At 42.1% G+C, this 15,156-nt stretch overlaps 2 protein-coding genes across 5 annotated transcripts in view; both read left to right on the plus strand.

Annotated features, from left to right (window-relative positions):
• The window catches only part of LOC139209797 (homeobox protein Hox-C6a), a 52,678-nt gene that overhangs the window by 18,064 nt on the left and 19,458 nt on the right, over window positions 1-15,156 (plus strand). The window contains exons 2-4 of one of the 4 annotated variants that reach the window (XM_070839661.1): window positions 3,244-3,524; window positions 9,316-9,515; window positions 9,976-11,052. The exons of 1 other annotated variant lie outside the window; for it this stretch is intronic. In XM_070839661.1, the coding sequence (XP_070695762.1) occupies window positions 3,403-3,524; window positions 9,316-9,515; window positions 9,976-10,292 (639 nt within the window). In that variant the 5' untranslated portion in view covers window positions 3,244-3,402 and the 3' untranslated portion in view covers window positions 10,293-11,052. Of the gene's footprint in view, window positions 1-3,243; window positions 3,525-8,914; window positions 9,516-9,975; window positions 11,053-15,156 lie in introns of those variants that run through there. 2 more of the 4 variants (XM_070839658.1, XM_070839660.1) reach the window with 2 other exon arrangements.
• Window positions 11,945-14,768, plus strand: hoxc5a (homeobox C5a). The gene is made up of 2 exons (XM_070839733.1): window positions 11,945-12,529; window positions 13,748-14,768. The coding sequence occupies exons 1-2, from the start codon at window positions 12,052-12,054 to the stop codon at window positions 13,954-13,956; spliced, it is 687 nt and encodes a 228-aa protein (XP_070695834.1). The 5' UTR covers window positions 11,945-12,051; the 3' UTR covers window positions 13,957-14,768.

A 15,156-nucleotide genomic window follows, 5' to 3' on the forward strand; every position in this document is an offset into this window, starting at 1 on the left:
ATTTGATAGAAATAATCATAATAATACAATAAGGAAATGGCTGCACGTGCAGATATCTTCATGATTTGAAGCTGCATTGACTTTCAGACCATATTCACCCAAAATATTTACATGGCGGCAGCAGACGGGGAGAAAATGCATGCATATTGAATAAAGTTTGCCTCATTTAAACTTTCCAGCTAAAACCATTAACAAAACCGCCAGACCACGCGTTTGCAGATTTCTCCCTTTACCTTTTAAGGAAAGGTTGCGAATCCCATTCACAGCATGCGCACTCTCCAACGCCGCCGTATTTGATTCATCCTCTTAATAAGAAACTTCCTCTCTTCAGGGATAACGCGCAGCTTTTCATAATGAGTCTTGGGATGAATAATGGCTGTTTGAGATGAGATGAACAAACATCTGGCGTGATATTAATTATCAAACCAAATAATGTCAGAGCATGAGGGAGGCTTTATCTGTCCAGACAACGCAAGGTGCTGTGTGAAACTTGCGTCAGAGCGTTGAAATCAAAGCAAATGAGCGGCCAAGTGCAGGTAACACCTTGTGCCTCCTCTCCTCCTGTCCAGCTGCTGGCTTCACGATGAAGGCTTGGAATAAACGGAGGACATGAGCAGTAGAGGTCTGAGTAGCACAAACAAACACTGCGCTATATGTCTCAAACGGTGGAGACATGCAATGTAGGTCACCACAAGTGATGTTATAGTAGATAAAACACCAGCACTCGTTCGATCATATTAGTAGAAATCTGATCCTCCTTCTTCAAACCGTGTAATTTGACCTCCTCCTCTTCCACCAACAGAATCTCACCCGCATTTCTCTGAAAGACGAGCTGTATTTTTTAATCTGGAGGCCTGCAACAGACTGAGATCCTGTTATTTGTTTTGCATTCTTTTAATTTCACACCCTTAATGCAATGTAGCAGAATAATGCCTACTATTGTTAGAGCTACATGTCGTGCAACAATCCCGTCTCTCCTTGTGGTTGCTTCAGTGTCAAGCAGCTAAATTATTCAAAACTCCTGGCGTGTCTAGTCTGTCTGCTTTTTATCCGCCCAGTTATAGACTATTTGAATAAGCTGAAATGATCCATTCGTTGTGAGTATGAGACACTGTGGATGCAAATACTTTACCGTGGAGACTGTAAGATGTGAGTGTTTGGAGACTGTTATTCCTCAGAGGAACACTAGTTTGTTATTATTGCTTTGAACTTTAATTCAAAATGTTTCATTATTTGTTTTGTTTTTTTGCTGAACGTCAGGTTATGTAGTTTAGTAAATTAAGGCCTAAATGGTGTCATTTCCTTTAGACTTTGAAAAAATGTATCGAAACTGCACCATTTTCTTCAACTAACAGTTGTTTCCTAATGCATTTATTTATTGTTACTGGTAAAATATACTTGTAAGAATTAACATGATAACGTTTATGACAAAGCATTTATTCTGTTTGATTGGTGAAGCAGCATGAGCAAATGCCAAACGACTGAAATCCAAACGAAAGCACAGTGACACTTCAAGGCTTTTCGATTATATTTTAGATGAGGAAAAAGGTGGATTGGTCCGTAAACTGCTTTTTAAACTCAGTATTTTTGTCCAGGCTGATGCCACAACTGGGGTTGTTTAAGTTGAAGGCTTTTTCCCTCTCAAATGTGTCGTTTTTTCTGAATGAAGCAATGTCGCGTCATGGCGCAGCCTTTTCATCCAGGGTGTTTATCTCTCTATTTGCGTGCGTGTAGTCTTTAGGAAATTCCGGATGTGTCCCCAAGTCACAGCCATTCTGCACCTCGGATGGGCCCTTTGTGTGTGTGTGTGTGTGTGTGCGAGTGCTTTTACCAGAGGGTTGACATTACCAATAAAGTTTAGTGTACCTGCTGTAAACTTTATTGGCGGTGTAAAGGCACGGCTGGGATGGCCCTGCATCTTTTGTCTGTGAGTGCCGAGGCTCAGTGTGGAGATCACGGCCTGCAAGGACAAGATGCACCTCTCATCCATGTATGTAACACTGATTTCTTTTGATTTTCTGGGGGTAGGAAATCGTTTTTATTCGTTACTAAGACACTATGTCGTAATTTTCTTTAAATGAAACTCTAGAGACTTTGCTGTGGTGGGAATTACGAGTTAAAACCTGCGTGTTAAGGTCGAATCAAAGGATTCATGTTGTTCTCCTCTTGAATCGTCTTACTCTTATACTTTATATTTCTATATATTTCGATGCCATATTTTTTGTTGAAGGTGAAGAAATTCTCCTATAAACCTGTAGGCCTCATGTTATGTTATGTCATGTCATTTCCAAGGTGCGAAATTTATGTCCGTATTTTCATAGGTGTCATTTTTTTCCCTTCTGTGTGTGTTTCTCAAAGATCCTGCTGAAAGTTTGAACTAGATTTACAGTGACTGTTGATTCCTTGTCATAAAGTTGGGTAGCTGCTGTGTATGTGTGTGTGTGTGTGTGTTCTCTGCAAACTCCGCCTTTCCTGCTTTTTAAGAGATTAAATCGTGATGCCCTGTAGCCAGTTTGTTAAATGGGATATAATTTCCTTATTATACACGCACCTGGAGAGTGTAGTCAATACTGGGTGTGAACAGTGAAACCTGACATGTGCGTACTGACATGTAATCCATCCTGAGAATCAGTCCGTGAGAAAGACGTCTTGATAAGGAAGTTTAGCCTAATTGAACTTTAATTAGATGTCTCTCTCTCTCTCTCCGTGTCTCCCTATGCCTCTCTCTGTCTCTTTCCACTCTCCCCTCCCTCTCTTTCCCACTCACACACTTTTATTTCCCATTTCCCGTTTGCTCTGGGTACATCATGGCATACAGCGTGTCCACCAGGGGAACTGTCATATTTTTTTTTGACGCACGTCTAATTTGTGATATATGGGAACTTTCAGCAGCACGCTCCATATTGCTGTGCCATTTTTAGTTTTGTGCAATCAAAAAAGAAAAAAAAAGGAAAAGATGGGTGCAAACATTCCTGGTTGTTAAAGGGAGAAATTTACAGCTGAGTAATAAAAGTTTACGACTGAATCTTTTCTGCGATTGGCTGCAGCAAGCCACGTGGCACACGCTCTATGAACATGAACTTTATGCTGTTGTCTATTCTCTGGTCCTTCCCTTGTATCAGCAGCAGACTAAGCTGGGGCGCAGAAACGTCTTTTTTTTCTTTACTCTAATATAAAAAACAGTACACAGTCATTTTGGCGCTGCCTCGTGTGATATTCATCCGATCTCCGACTTCCTGACAGAGGGATCTTCGGGACAGTCGCCGCCTCTACCAGCCGCTGCCTGCGTTTATTCCTCCCGGAGGCAATAAAACCGCGACTGGGAAAGGAATGGGAGCGAGCAAGCCTGCTTGAAAAGACTTTTTCCGGCAAGCAGACATCCTGCCTCGGTAATCTCCTAATATGAAGACAGCCAGCAGTGAACGGGAGATGCGCGTTGTGTTGATATACCCACCCGCCATCGTGACCCCTCAGCTGCTGCTCTGGACCACAGTGAAGCCACAAACTACGGAGATCCTACTGGGGTAAGACTGCACCTTCCTCTCTCACTCTTTCTCTGTGTGTTTTGCTGTGTTTGGCAATCAGCCGGCGATTGCTGGGCCGAGAGGATGAATGATGCGGTGTGTGAGATCATGAGAAGGTGGAGGTGTCTGTTTGTGTGCTGCTGTGACCTGACCTGTAGCCTGGGAGGCTGCTGATGCCCAGAGCGACCGTCACTGTACCTCCCTGCCTGCTGTAGCAGCACCTGCGTGTGTACTGGTCGCTTTAGCCTGCGTTAGCTGACCATGTCAGAGCTGCTGTGCCAATCTGTTGTAATAAATTGCCCACTGATAGTAAACTTTGTCATCTCTCACAGGCCCCTCTGACCAGGCAGTGACAAATTACATTCAAAGCTGGCTGATGTTCTCTAATTAATTCTGTTTTCCAGAACTTGTTGTCACTTGTTATATTCAGTCTGTGCCAAGAGCCTGAATAGAATAAGCAGTCACACACACACACACACACACACACACACACACACACACACACACACACACACAGGCTACAGTGTGTACACTCTGACACATAGTGTAGTACCCGGCAGTGCCCCCTAGCGACCACAAGCGTTGCATGCGGAGGTGGGCGGGTGTTGAGGCTTGTTGTTTATGGCTGGTTTTCGGCGGAGGTTCACTGCGGATGTCAGCTGACCTATCTGATACTCTGCTGCCAGCGAGTATCTTCCCGAGCTGACACAGAGGAGTGTTTCCGAACCGTCTGATTTGTTGTTGTCACCTTTGAGAATGAGAGATTTGTCTGTGTCATTGTCTCGTTCAGATGTAATGAGATGCAGTGATTTGTTACGCCCCCTGACATAATCACTGACGAGGTTATGAGTGAGAGCATGAGATTTTATTTTCATCTTGGACAGAAATCATCACAAATATCCTCAATATCAGCTGCAACAACAACACATATTTTAACACTGAGCAGTGATCATAGAGCTGGAATTGAAGTGAATGATATGTTAATGTTGCCAAATTGTGTTGAAAATACACTCAAGTTCTTAGATGGTTTTTCCCAACATTTTTCCAAAAACTTACAAATAAAATACACGTTCATTTCAAAATATTGTCAGCATGTGGAACAGGACTGAGATGGGACTGAAACCCAGATTGTGTGTGTGTGTATGTGTGTAACCAAATATTTATATTAAATTAGATATCATGGATAGAGGATAATAAATTGACCTTGAGTCTGGAAACAAAGTAGTTTACCTATTGCAGAAGGATCCAAAGGAATCTGAAATACCTCTGTGTGTGTGTGTGTGTGTGTGTGTGTGTGTGTGTGTGTGTGTGTGTGTGTGTGTGTGTGTGTGTGTGTATGTGTGTGTGTGAGAGAGAGAGAGAGAGAGAGAGAGAGAGAGAGAGAGAGACAGACTCAGACAGCAGTGCTTTTTGTGTGCCTGTGAAGCCAAAAGCGGTTGTTTTTATTAGAGCTCAGCTTGTTTTATTATTGTCTGTGCAGACAAAAATATTTTTTGTGTTATGAAGTGATTTCTTGTTTTTTATGTCCGCTGCTGGAACTCACAAACCGTGCGTTTCAATCATGCAAAATAAAATTATTGGCAAAGCCTCATTCTGGAAGCCTTTAAAGTCTTACAACCTACTGTTACACACGTTGTTTGCTTTTCCCTTATGAAACATTGCTGTTGAAATGGATCGTGTCCGCTGCTGCCCAATGCCATTCCTGCAGAGACAGAGAGAAAGAGGGAGAAACAGAAATGGGAGAGAGAGAGAGTCAATTTAATACATGCTATTTTGGCTGTTAGGTAAATCTTGGTTTAAAATAAGAGGGGGAAACCACAGACTATTGTTTTGCCCTGCAGTGTTTTTAAAACCATAGATAGATTCGCATAAAACTCCATGAAGTCATGAATCTGTCCGCATCACCACATTTAGAACCTCACTTACAAATCCCGACAGGGCAGAAATTTTGTCTACTAATGGTCATAATTTATGATGTGTGGATCAACATGCGCTCATTGGGCAACAGCTTCCTGAGTGCTTAACGAGCATAAAGTCGAACACTTCCGGACATTAATTGGGCTAGCCAGCGATGGTAAAGTGCTTATAGAGGGCTTTACATTGTTAGTATGTGAATTACTCCTTATTAGTAAGGTTAGAAGCGGGGGAGAGGGGAAAAGCATCAGGCGCTGGCCGGACTTGGCTTCCCTCACTGTGTTTTTAATCATGGCTGATAATGTAGAAATTTTACAGGTCCCATACAACTAATACTGAGTGATGTTGTGGTGCTGGATATTGATGTAGGCTACTTCTATAAGAGCCCAAAAGAGGAGGTGTTCATGGACGTGGACGGGCCCTGGTGTGTTGCAGGGCAGCGGGCTGTTAAAGTTAGGCCTTCAGCAGAGGATAAAACCGGTCCGACATGATAGTAACCAATCTTACAATCCTGACAAATAATACTACGACCAATAATAGTGAAGATCAGAGTAATAATAACAACCATGTTGATGTATGATGTTTTTCCATCATGCTGAGCCTCCTTTGCGCACTCACCGTAAAAAACTACAAATTAAGAGGGAATACTATTCATTAATAAATTATTGATGCCAATTATTAATATCCAAGGTTAGTACTTAGTATCAGGCCATTGTTAATAATTCATTATTTTCCCTCCTGGTTCTTTCGTTCATCGCCAGTCATAATGTCCTTTTAAAGATCGCAGAAACGTGAAGCAAAAGGCTTCTTTCCTACCTACATCAAAAGCTGCGCTGTGATTTGCCTCACGGGCCGCAATAAAACACTAAAACAGGAGGGAAAGAATGACCTTTCTAATTCTGCACACTGGCTCAGCCTCTGCTGCATTCCTGCCTCTCCAGTCCACACATTGGCTTCAGTGTTCAGCCTTTATTTACAACCTAAACTTTATGGACCAGTGTGTTTTCTTTTCTCTTCTTTTCTTTTTTTTTTTTTTTATTTGGGAGGGGGTGTGAATAAAAATGTAGAGAAATCTGTATTGAAACCCAAATTTTACTGTGATTTTAGTTTAAATAAATCCTTTAAAAGCTGTATTAATTTAAAAAGCTTTTGATAGTGTGTAAACTTAATCATATCTTAACGATGGCGACAAGAGAAATTGTTAGAATGAAACAAAGGCGTCCACAAACCCTGTACACACGCCGTTTCTGACACCGTGAGCATGACAAATTAAGAAAGTAACACTGACTACACTACATCAAATCTATCACATTTTTGGATTCATTTCTATTATTTGAATTTAAATTTCACGTTGCAGTTAAAGTGGTGAATACACTTTACCCTGTTATGTATTTCTGTATTTTATATGTTAAGTTTGGTCCTCTGTAGTTAAAAATGAATTTATCTAAATGAGGGCTCCTAGTAGTTTGATCCTGCTGTACACAGGCGTGTGTTTGTTCTATCCCATTTGACTGATTTAATGTCAAAGAGAAGAGAAAGAAAAAAAGAATCCCATGGTAGCAGTTTTGGGCCATTTCAGCCTCCAACTTTTGCGCCTCAAATTTGTGCGTCGCGGATGTCACATATGGCCACGAATAAGGTGAAGGGGAACTTTTATTGCACCAGCTACTTCCTTCTCTTTGTTCTTGTCTCTTTTATGGGCCATTCAGAATCCCAAACAACAAACCAAACAGTGCTGCACGTTTAGTCTGCCAGTATTCACCCTATTGAAGAAATCAATGAAGTGGACCAATATGGCTGCTGCCGCCACAGCGACTGCGTTTGGACATTTTCAATAACTGCATTGATTATTTTATTGGCATCTATTATGGTCTGTTGCGAAAACCCAAAGATAATGTGAATTGTATGGTTTCAAATGAATTTGTGCAGTTTTACTTTTTGTTCCGTTTAAACGCGCTTGATTTTTCAAAATAAAATGCCAGTGGTATAAAAATGCGCTCTCACGAACTGCACGAAAAGTAATTTAATTATGTTGATTATAGAAGACAGATAATTAGTAACTGGTCTCTTTTATATCATTAACGTGGAATTTTACGCGTTTGGAGGCGACAAGCTTCGCCCAGACAGGCGCTGAAGTTTTGCTAGATATTTTTTTCAGCACACCTCTAAAGTCATTTCCAAACCCGTCATTTGCTGCTCAGATAATTATCAGTTCCCCTTTCGTCTGTGTGTGTCAGAGGAATGTCTAAGTATGATCAGAACAGTGGAAAAAAAAAAGGTTGGAACATCTGCATAAGCATTTCAACACGTTTCATTTGACTGTAATTCAACTCTAACTTCTGTGCGTAAAACTGAGAGCCTACTGGTTTATTGCTGTGAGTTAAAGAGACTGTACCTGGGAGCCATCAGCTCATAGTGAACACCGGGGCACAGTTGGCCTGTGGAGGATTTTGTCTGACGTGTGCTGGACAGTCGCATAACTGATTGGCTTTTTCAGAGAGAGTGGCAGAAAGGATCTTCTTAGACGCAGTTCTTTACTAGTCGGCCGGACCTATGCACGCTATTCCCCTTTGCGTTGTGCCTCCACATGCTGTGCAGTGCTTTCATTTCTGAGCCTGCATGGGAGATTGCTGCTCGTGTTGCGGGGCTTTGCTGCAGAGATAGTTGTTGGTGAGCTGGGGAACGTCACTTGTTTTATTGCCCCCACACAAGAGAGACCATAAACGCATTCTTGCCACCTACACCCTCCCCCAGTTGCCTGCAAAAGCATGGAAATTGCTCACATGCCAGATAATTCATACACAATGGAAACATTAACAGTATGTTGGAAACTCGTCGGTATGGCTGAGATAAACAGTAAATGGCAATATTCATTTTAGCCCTCAACAAAGGCGACGCATCCTGCGTGGTTGAGAGCATGTAGATATTCTCTGCAGTGGTGTTGTGAAATTAAAACTGAGTTTTGGAAGCACACACACACACACACACACATACACACACGTACACACACAAACACAGACACACGCACACAAAACACAAGACCTCAGTATGACAGTGGAGGGGTTTTGCTTTATCTGTCTCTAAATCAAAGTAATAACTCATTGCCTGGATTTCACTCTTCAAGACACAGTTGGAGTTGAGTTCATGTGTGTGTGTGTTTTTTTTTTTGTTGCAAATTTCCGCCTTCTTTGAATGTGATCTCTGCACCGAATGACACTGGCCACATTTTGCATCATTCTTCCTCCCTAAAAAACACAATCTCTCAAACATGTTTCGTCCAGTCAGGCTGTACAGTGTGCCACTCCAACTCTACGCTGTGTTTATCGGCATTTAGCACTAATGTTCAAGCTCTGAGCTAAAAGCTACAGTTTCTCCTCAACTCCTGCCTCTCAATTGGTGGAGAATGGTCAGCTGACATTGTCATATTGTCTCTCACCGAGCCAAGCCTCGGCTATAACACTCGGGTTTGTGCGTCTTAACCGGAGATTGGAAATTAATAATATTGAATCCTCAAAGTAGCCCACGTCCAGTTAGAGAGGCAGAAAGTCGAGGAAAAAAAGAAGACCTTGGAGAAAGGTGTGGTTGGTTGACACAGACGAGGGGGAGATTTACTGGGAAGGAGATTGAAAAGAGACCGATAAAGAAGTGGGGAGAGTTGGAGAGAGGGTTACAGGCAAGGTATGAATTCTTATTTCGCAAACCCGTCGCTCTCCTGCCATTTATCCGGTGGTCAAGATGTTTTGCCTAACGTACCCCTAAACTCCACCACCTATGACACAGTCAGACATTTTTCGTCGTACGGTGCTGCTGTGACCCAGAATCGGATATATGCACCTTTCTACTCTCCTCAAGATAATGTCGTTTTTGGGTCTGGCAGGGCACAGTATGAATATGGATCAAACGTGTTTCTTCAAGACAAGGACGTGCTCCCCAGTTGCAGACAAACAAACATGGGACTCAATACACAAAGCCACATTGCTCAAGAGTACAGTTTGGATCAAGGAAGAGCAGGAGCGCAGGATCAGAAAAGCAACATCCCGATCTACCCGTGGATGCAGCGAATGAACTCACACAGCGGTGAGTTTTACTACGACAAATAAATTAAGGAAATGGGCCAGTTTTACGATATGTCTTACCAAGAGAGTAAGTTACTTTTTATGGCCCCATAAAACATTACTGTATCCCCTCGACCTGTAGATGGGCCTTTACATGTGCAAACAAACAGCTTTCATTTTAAGAAAGATATAGTAGCCATAATCAGCAGCGAGAGGCAGAGAGAATACACAGTGATGCTTTCATTATTTTAGATTACAAAACAGAGATGCCCTTTGAGACTGGATTAGTCTCACAGTTAGGTTTGTTTAATTTTCTCCGTGGTTTGGCATGAGAATTATGATTTTAACAGTGAGGTGAAACTTGTGCTCAACTGCCTCAAAGAGATATCAGACCACAGACAAGACGCATGTTTATTTTTTAACGTCAAATGAGACCTTACCACGCAAAATAATTGAAATAGTCTCCTCACTTTGTATCTCAGCAGGAGTGGGCTACGGGACAGACAGACGCAGAGGACGTCAAATATACTCGCGTTACCAAACACTTGAGCTGGAGAAGGAGTTTCATTTCAACCGCTACCTGACCAGGCGCAGACGCATCGAAATCGCAAACGCGCTTTGTTTAACAGAGCGGCAGATCAAAATCTGGTTTCAGAACCGACGCATGAAATGGAAGAAAGAGAGCAACCTGACCTCCACGGTGACTGGAAGTGAACAGACAGGAGCCTCTCAAGAGGAGCAGGAGGAGCGCAGTGGCGCAATGGAAGAAGTGAAGGATGAGACCAAGAAGAAAGAATAGATTTAAAAAAAAAAAAAGAGGGAATCAAACACCTGATGAGCATTAATACCCAACATAACTACCTAAAAAAATCTATATGGACTTGAGAGCGACTTCATTGCATGATGGCTACCCCGCAGCTCTCCCACTTATATCCCATGTTGACCACAGGACTGCTGAGCCTTAGAAATCCGAATTTTTTCAGCCACAGTATGACCCCTGTGACATTTGGAGAGCTGATCCTTTTTTTTTTTACTGCAATGTCACACTTGTATTGTGAAAATAAAAATAAGTATTAATTTCTACGTTATTTCTCATGCCAGTAAAATCTGTGTATTCATCCCCCCACACACACCCCATCCATCACTGTGAACTCTTTGATCACCTCACAAAATACCGTGTTGGTCAGACTTAACTCAGTATTGTACATGCACACTCCACGGGAGGAAAGGTCCGGGCGGACACTTCATTTGATCACAGTATAATCTAGTACTTGAATCGTCCGCAGAAAAGTGTCCTGCGTTAACATGAAAGTTACACGGATGTAGACCACAGTCCACGCACACACACTCAAACACTCACACACATATACAACTGAAATGCCTGTATATAATCAAAGTAACGGTATATTATGTAAATCCTGTGAGGACATATGTGCATTTAGCCGCATTGATAGACGCTGCAAAACATAAAATTGCGCTTAGCCACTTTTTTGGATCATTTGACACAATAGGCTTTCCTCGTGAGATAGATTTGTACACTAGTAATTCTTCACTTTTGTTTTGGGAGTTACGAATTCATGTTTTTGTCATAATTGTGTATCATGGAATAAAATATTTGTAAAACTTTCACCCTCGTCTTGTGTGTTTTTCGAAAACGTCATGATGGCGCATAAAGAAACGTCTCCAAAGTCAGTGCGTGACTGAGGAGGCTTATTACATTTTCATTTTCATCACGACCTTTATTGTCAGCGTAGGCCGTGAAGGCAAGTGGGTAACAAATAGGCTAATGAAGCGAAGTTTTTAGGCAAATTTTAGCTAAATATTTAATAATCAGCTTTCTGATTGGCACTATAAGAGCACGGGGGTGAGCTATTGTTCAAATCCAGTTAAACACTATAACATTCCCGTAGTTGTATTACTGTAGCATAACGTCCAGCGACAGTCAAGTTTCGAGTCCATGTGCGTAAAACATATTTTAACCAAGTGAGCACTTTCAATTTTCACCATTATTATTATTATTATTGTTGTTGTTATTGTTATTTATTATTATTATTATTATTATTATCATTATTATTATATGGGACTGTTGGTGCACTCGCAGTGTGTCAGGGGCAGGGAGCTCTGGCCGGTCCAGACCGTCCTGCCCCATACCAGACACCAGATGACGCTCTTGTCTTACTGTCCTGCCCTTTTTGCGCTAAAGATCCCTGCCTGGTCCTCAACAACCAACAGCTCAAAGTTTACCGGACACGTTTCTCCTATTCATCAATATCCCCATTGAGTATCAAAGCCAATTTATGACTGGCCAACATGTGCACGTGATCCCATACAAATACCCCATATTTGGGCAGCGCGCGTCGGATCAAGAATTAAAAAAAAAGATACCAAAGCCTACTCCACCTATAAATCCTGGATTATTTTTTTAGGGCAGACAGCTCTGAATTTTCCAAAAGCGGCTACAAAGAAAAGCAATGATCAACAAAAACAAGGAAATCGCCGCAACCTACATCCCGCAGCCCTCTCTAGTTTAACAAGAAAGTATCGCCGATAGTTACAAAATGAGCTCTTATGTTGACAGCTCCAATCTCAGGCAAACAAGCGAGACAACTTCTCCCAACACTATGTTTAGTTACGATCTATCTGGGCGCAGGTCCAGCCGCTATGAGGGTGTTAATGTGAACGGGATATTCACTTATCCCGTCCCCACGACCTCTGTTGAACGGGAGGAGATGAAAACTAGCCTGCGTGGCAACACGGATACTCCTCTCCCGCCAGGACCACAGATAACCATGGTCTCCAGTAGCTCGTCCGTGGACGCCAGCGGGCTCAACTACGGTGGCAGCACGCTGCTGGGACTGGGGGCGGACAGAGACCCGGAGAGGAGCGCAAAATCCGGCGGCAACGTGAGCCAGGAGAGCGAGAGAAACGCGGAGAGCACGCAAGCGGTGAAACGAAACACAAAAGTGAGCCATCGTCAGGACAGTGAGCAGCGGCCGCAGATTTATCCATGGATGACAAAACTGCACATGAGCCACGGTAAAGTTTGTCTATTTTCTAAAGTGCGACTAAGATGCTTTCCCTTATTCACTCGTTACGCTGCAACACTTCTTTTCGCCCGTTCCAGTTTCCCTCTTGAGTTTTATAGGCCAAACGCAGGAAATAATAAAAACTCGCGGTCATAAATTTTATGACAAAGGCATCCATTGCTCGTAAACCTGCTCTGTTACGGTGAAGAGGTGATCTGTGGGGTGATTTATGGTGGTATAATTGGATAAGGGAACAAAACTGTGATAAAACTATGAAATAATATTTACAAATTCATCTCTGAACACTAGTTTTTGCCTTGCTCTCGTTTATAGCCGTATAGTCGAGCTACATGTTGTACATTATCAGGCTGTATGTGTGGGAGAAGCCTTAGCCTTAAATTGAACTCTGGGAAACACCACTGCCCTGACCCAATCATGAACTTTTCACCTCTAAAAGATTTGAATAGGCGTGCTCCTTCTCCATGCCTTCAAACCTCTGGTTGACCATTTAGGCTGCAGATGGACAGTGAGCACATTTGCCGCAAAAAAAGAAGCTACTTCTGTTTTGTGTTCCTCCATCTGCAAACATCCAGAGGCACACAAGCAGGGATGTTAAAAATATTTCAGACCAATAGCAAAGGCCTGTTGCTTTACTTAGCATGCCTGTGCACAAGCTGGTCTATAAATAGGAAAATATATCTGGAAAACATCAGTTTCCATTTTCTAATCCCACTTCTTTAGATTTTACACATCTGTTTTTCCTCCCACGATATTATACTCGTGTGCAGCTGCATTAGGCCGAGGCCAGTGTTTACAGGGAGGCCAGCACATTATTAGTTATCCCATTTTACGTGTGCTATTACAATAAGATAAGATTCCTTAAGTAATAGTCTTTGTGTGTTTTATGTTTTAATGTGCAGGGAGGCAGGTCCCTCTTTTAAACTGACTGTATTTACTGGAGCTAGTTAACCATCCTTATCAAGCTGACATACATTTTTATTGCACAAATCCACAGAAAGTAATATCAGGTTAAATTAGGTTATATAAAGATATTTGAGCTTTTAAATTGGGGTGGAAGGGGACATAAATTAACAGATTTTTACATGGAATGCTTATTTTGTATGGATTACTGAGCTTTTTTTTAAAAAAAATATATCATCAGCCCAACATTATATTTATTTACCACTTTAATGCTGCTGAAAGCTAACCGATTTTAATACCACTTCAGAATCGGAGGGTAAGCGGTCCAGGACCAGTTACACCCGCTACCAGACTCTGGAGCTGGAGAAAGAGTTTCACTTCAACCGGTACCTGAGCCGCCGCAGGCGCGTAGAGATCGCCCACACCCTGTGTCTAAACGAGAGGCAGATCAAAATCTGGTTCCAGAACAGACGAATGAAGTGGAAGAAGGACTCAAAGATCAAAGTGAAGGAATAAAAGCGCACCACCAGTGATCGGGGTGCATGCAGCACGTTTTTCAGCCCCACGCTGCACAGTGCTGGAGTGCCGCCTGACCTCCGGATGAACTGCTAGGAGCAATGACATCATGACACCGCTCTGCGTGCTTCATCACCAATTATGTGTCACTTGCTGCAGTTTGGGACCTAATGTATTGAATATCACTCACTTTGATCAATCGGTTTACATTTCTAAATTAATTTGCTGCCCATGCGATGATAACCTCACTTTACTGCACGAAGGGGACAAGAGGTCGAGGGGAGCCGGGTCCTTCACGCTGCAAGGCTTTGGTCTGCAGAGCACCGAGAGGCTGCACAATGCTACTAATATCTTCATTTTTTTAAATTAGGATAAAAGTAGTGGAGGCTGGGTGACGGCCTGCATCATTCCCAACTCTATATCATCATCATCATCATTTGATAAAACTTTAAGGTCAACGAATCAAATAAAGACAATGATATGCCATGGTTATGATTTGTCTCATGAGCAACACCTAAATAGTTATTACTAGTGAAAACTACTTTTCCACTTTTCTTTGAATTTCCCTCTCTAATATGTTGCAAGTGCAAACAAGTTAGGACGTGGTCGGATGCGTGATGTGTTCGGTGAGGTAATATCTGTGTGAGTCAGGGCATCATCCATGTTGTCTGTCATATCTTTGTGAATCTAAATCATTATGTATAATTCAGCGACTGTATGTGATAATATTGTGATGTGCAATGGAGCCATTTCTCTTGCCCTCTGTAAACTGAAGGTGTCTGGTTTACACAAGGGCTAGAATAAGTGACAGATGGCTTAACTGTTGATTGTAATCAATAAAGTCTCATCATTAAAAGTAAGGAAAATTCCTATTGTCAGTATGCATATTTTTGTTATTATTTCTCTGATACCAGTGGTTGGTAGCGAAGTCACACAGCTGGCGTGTATCCAATGACTTTTTATTTTTTAGTCCACTGAATTAAACCACTAGAGAAATAGTTTTTGTGTTTTTTTCTTTTAAAGATTACAGTTTTTCCTCCTTTTGTTTCATTTCGTCCCACAGATTTTTTTTAGTCTGTCTCGGATTATCTCAGAATTTCATTGACTGACAAACGCGCTCTGAAATTTAAGGCCCTCATAAAACTTTATTGCCCCTTTTCCACCACTCCATCACAGGCAGACTCCGTTTCCTGTTTTGTC

Source organism: Pempheris klunzingeri, chromosome 11, assembly GCF_042242105.1.
Source record: "Pempheris klunzingeri isolate RE-2024b chromosome 11, fPemKlu1.hap1, whole genome shotgun sequence".
Classification (NCBI taxonomy): domain Eukaryota; kingdom Metazoa; phylum Chordata; class Actinopteri; order Acropomatiformes; family Pempheridae; genus Pempheris; species Pempheris klunzingeri.

Bases quoted from the DNA above. Each gene is read 5' to 3' on its own strand.
- hoxc5a (XM_070839733.1), top strand. From the start codon at position 12,052: ATGAGCTCTTATGTTGACAGCTCCAATCTCAGGCAAACAAGCGAGACA. The intron at 12,530-13,747 runs GTAAAGTTTGTC...ATACCACTTCAG, and splicing joins AAAACTGCACATGAGCCACG to AATCGGAGGGTAAGCGGTCC.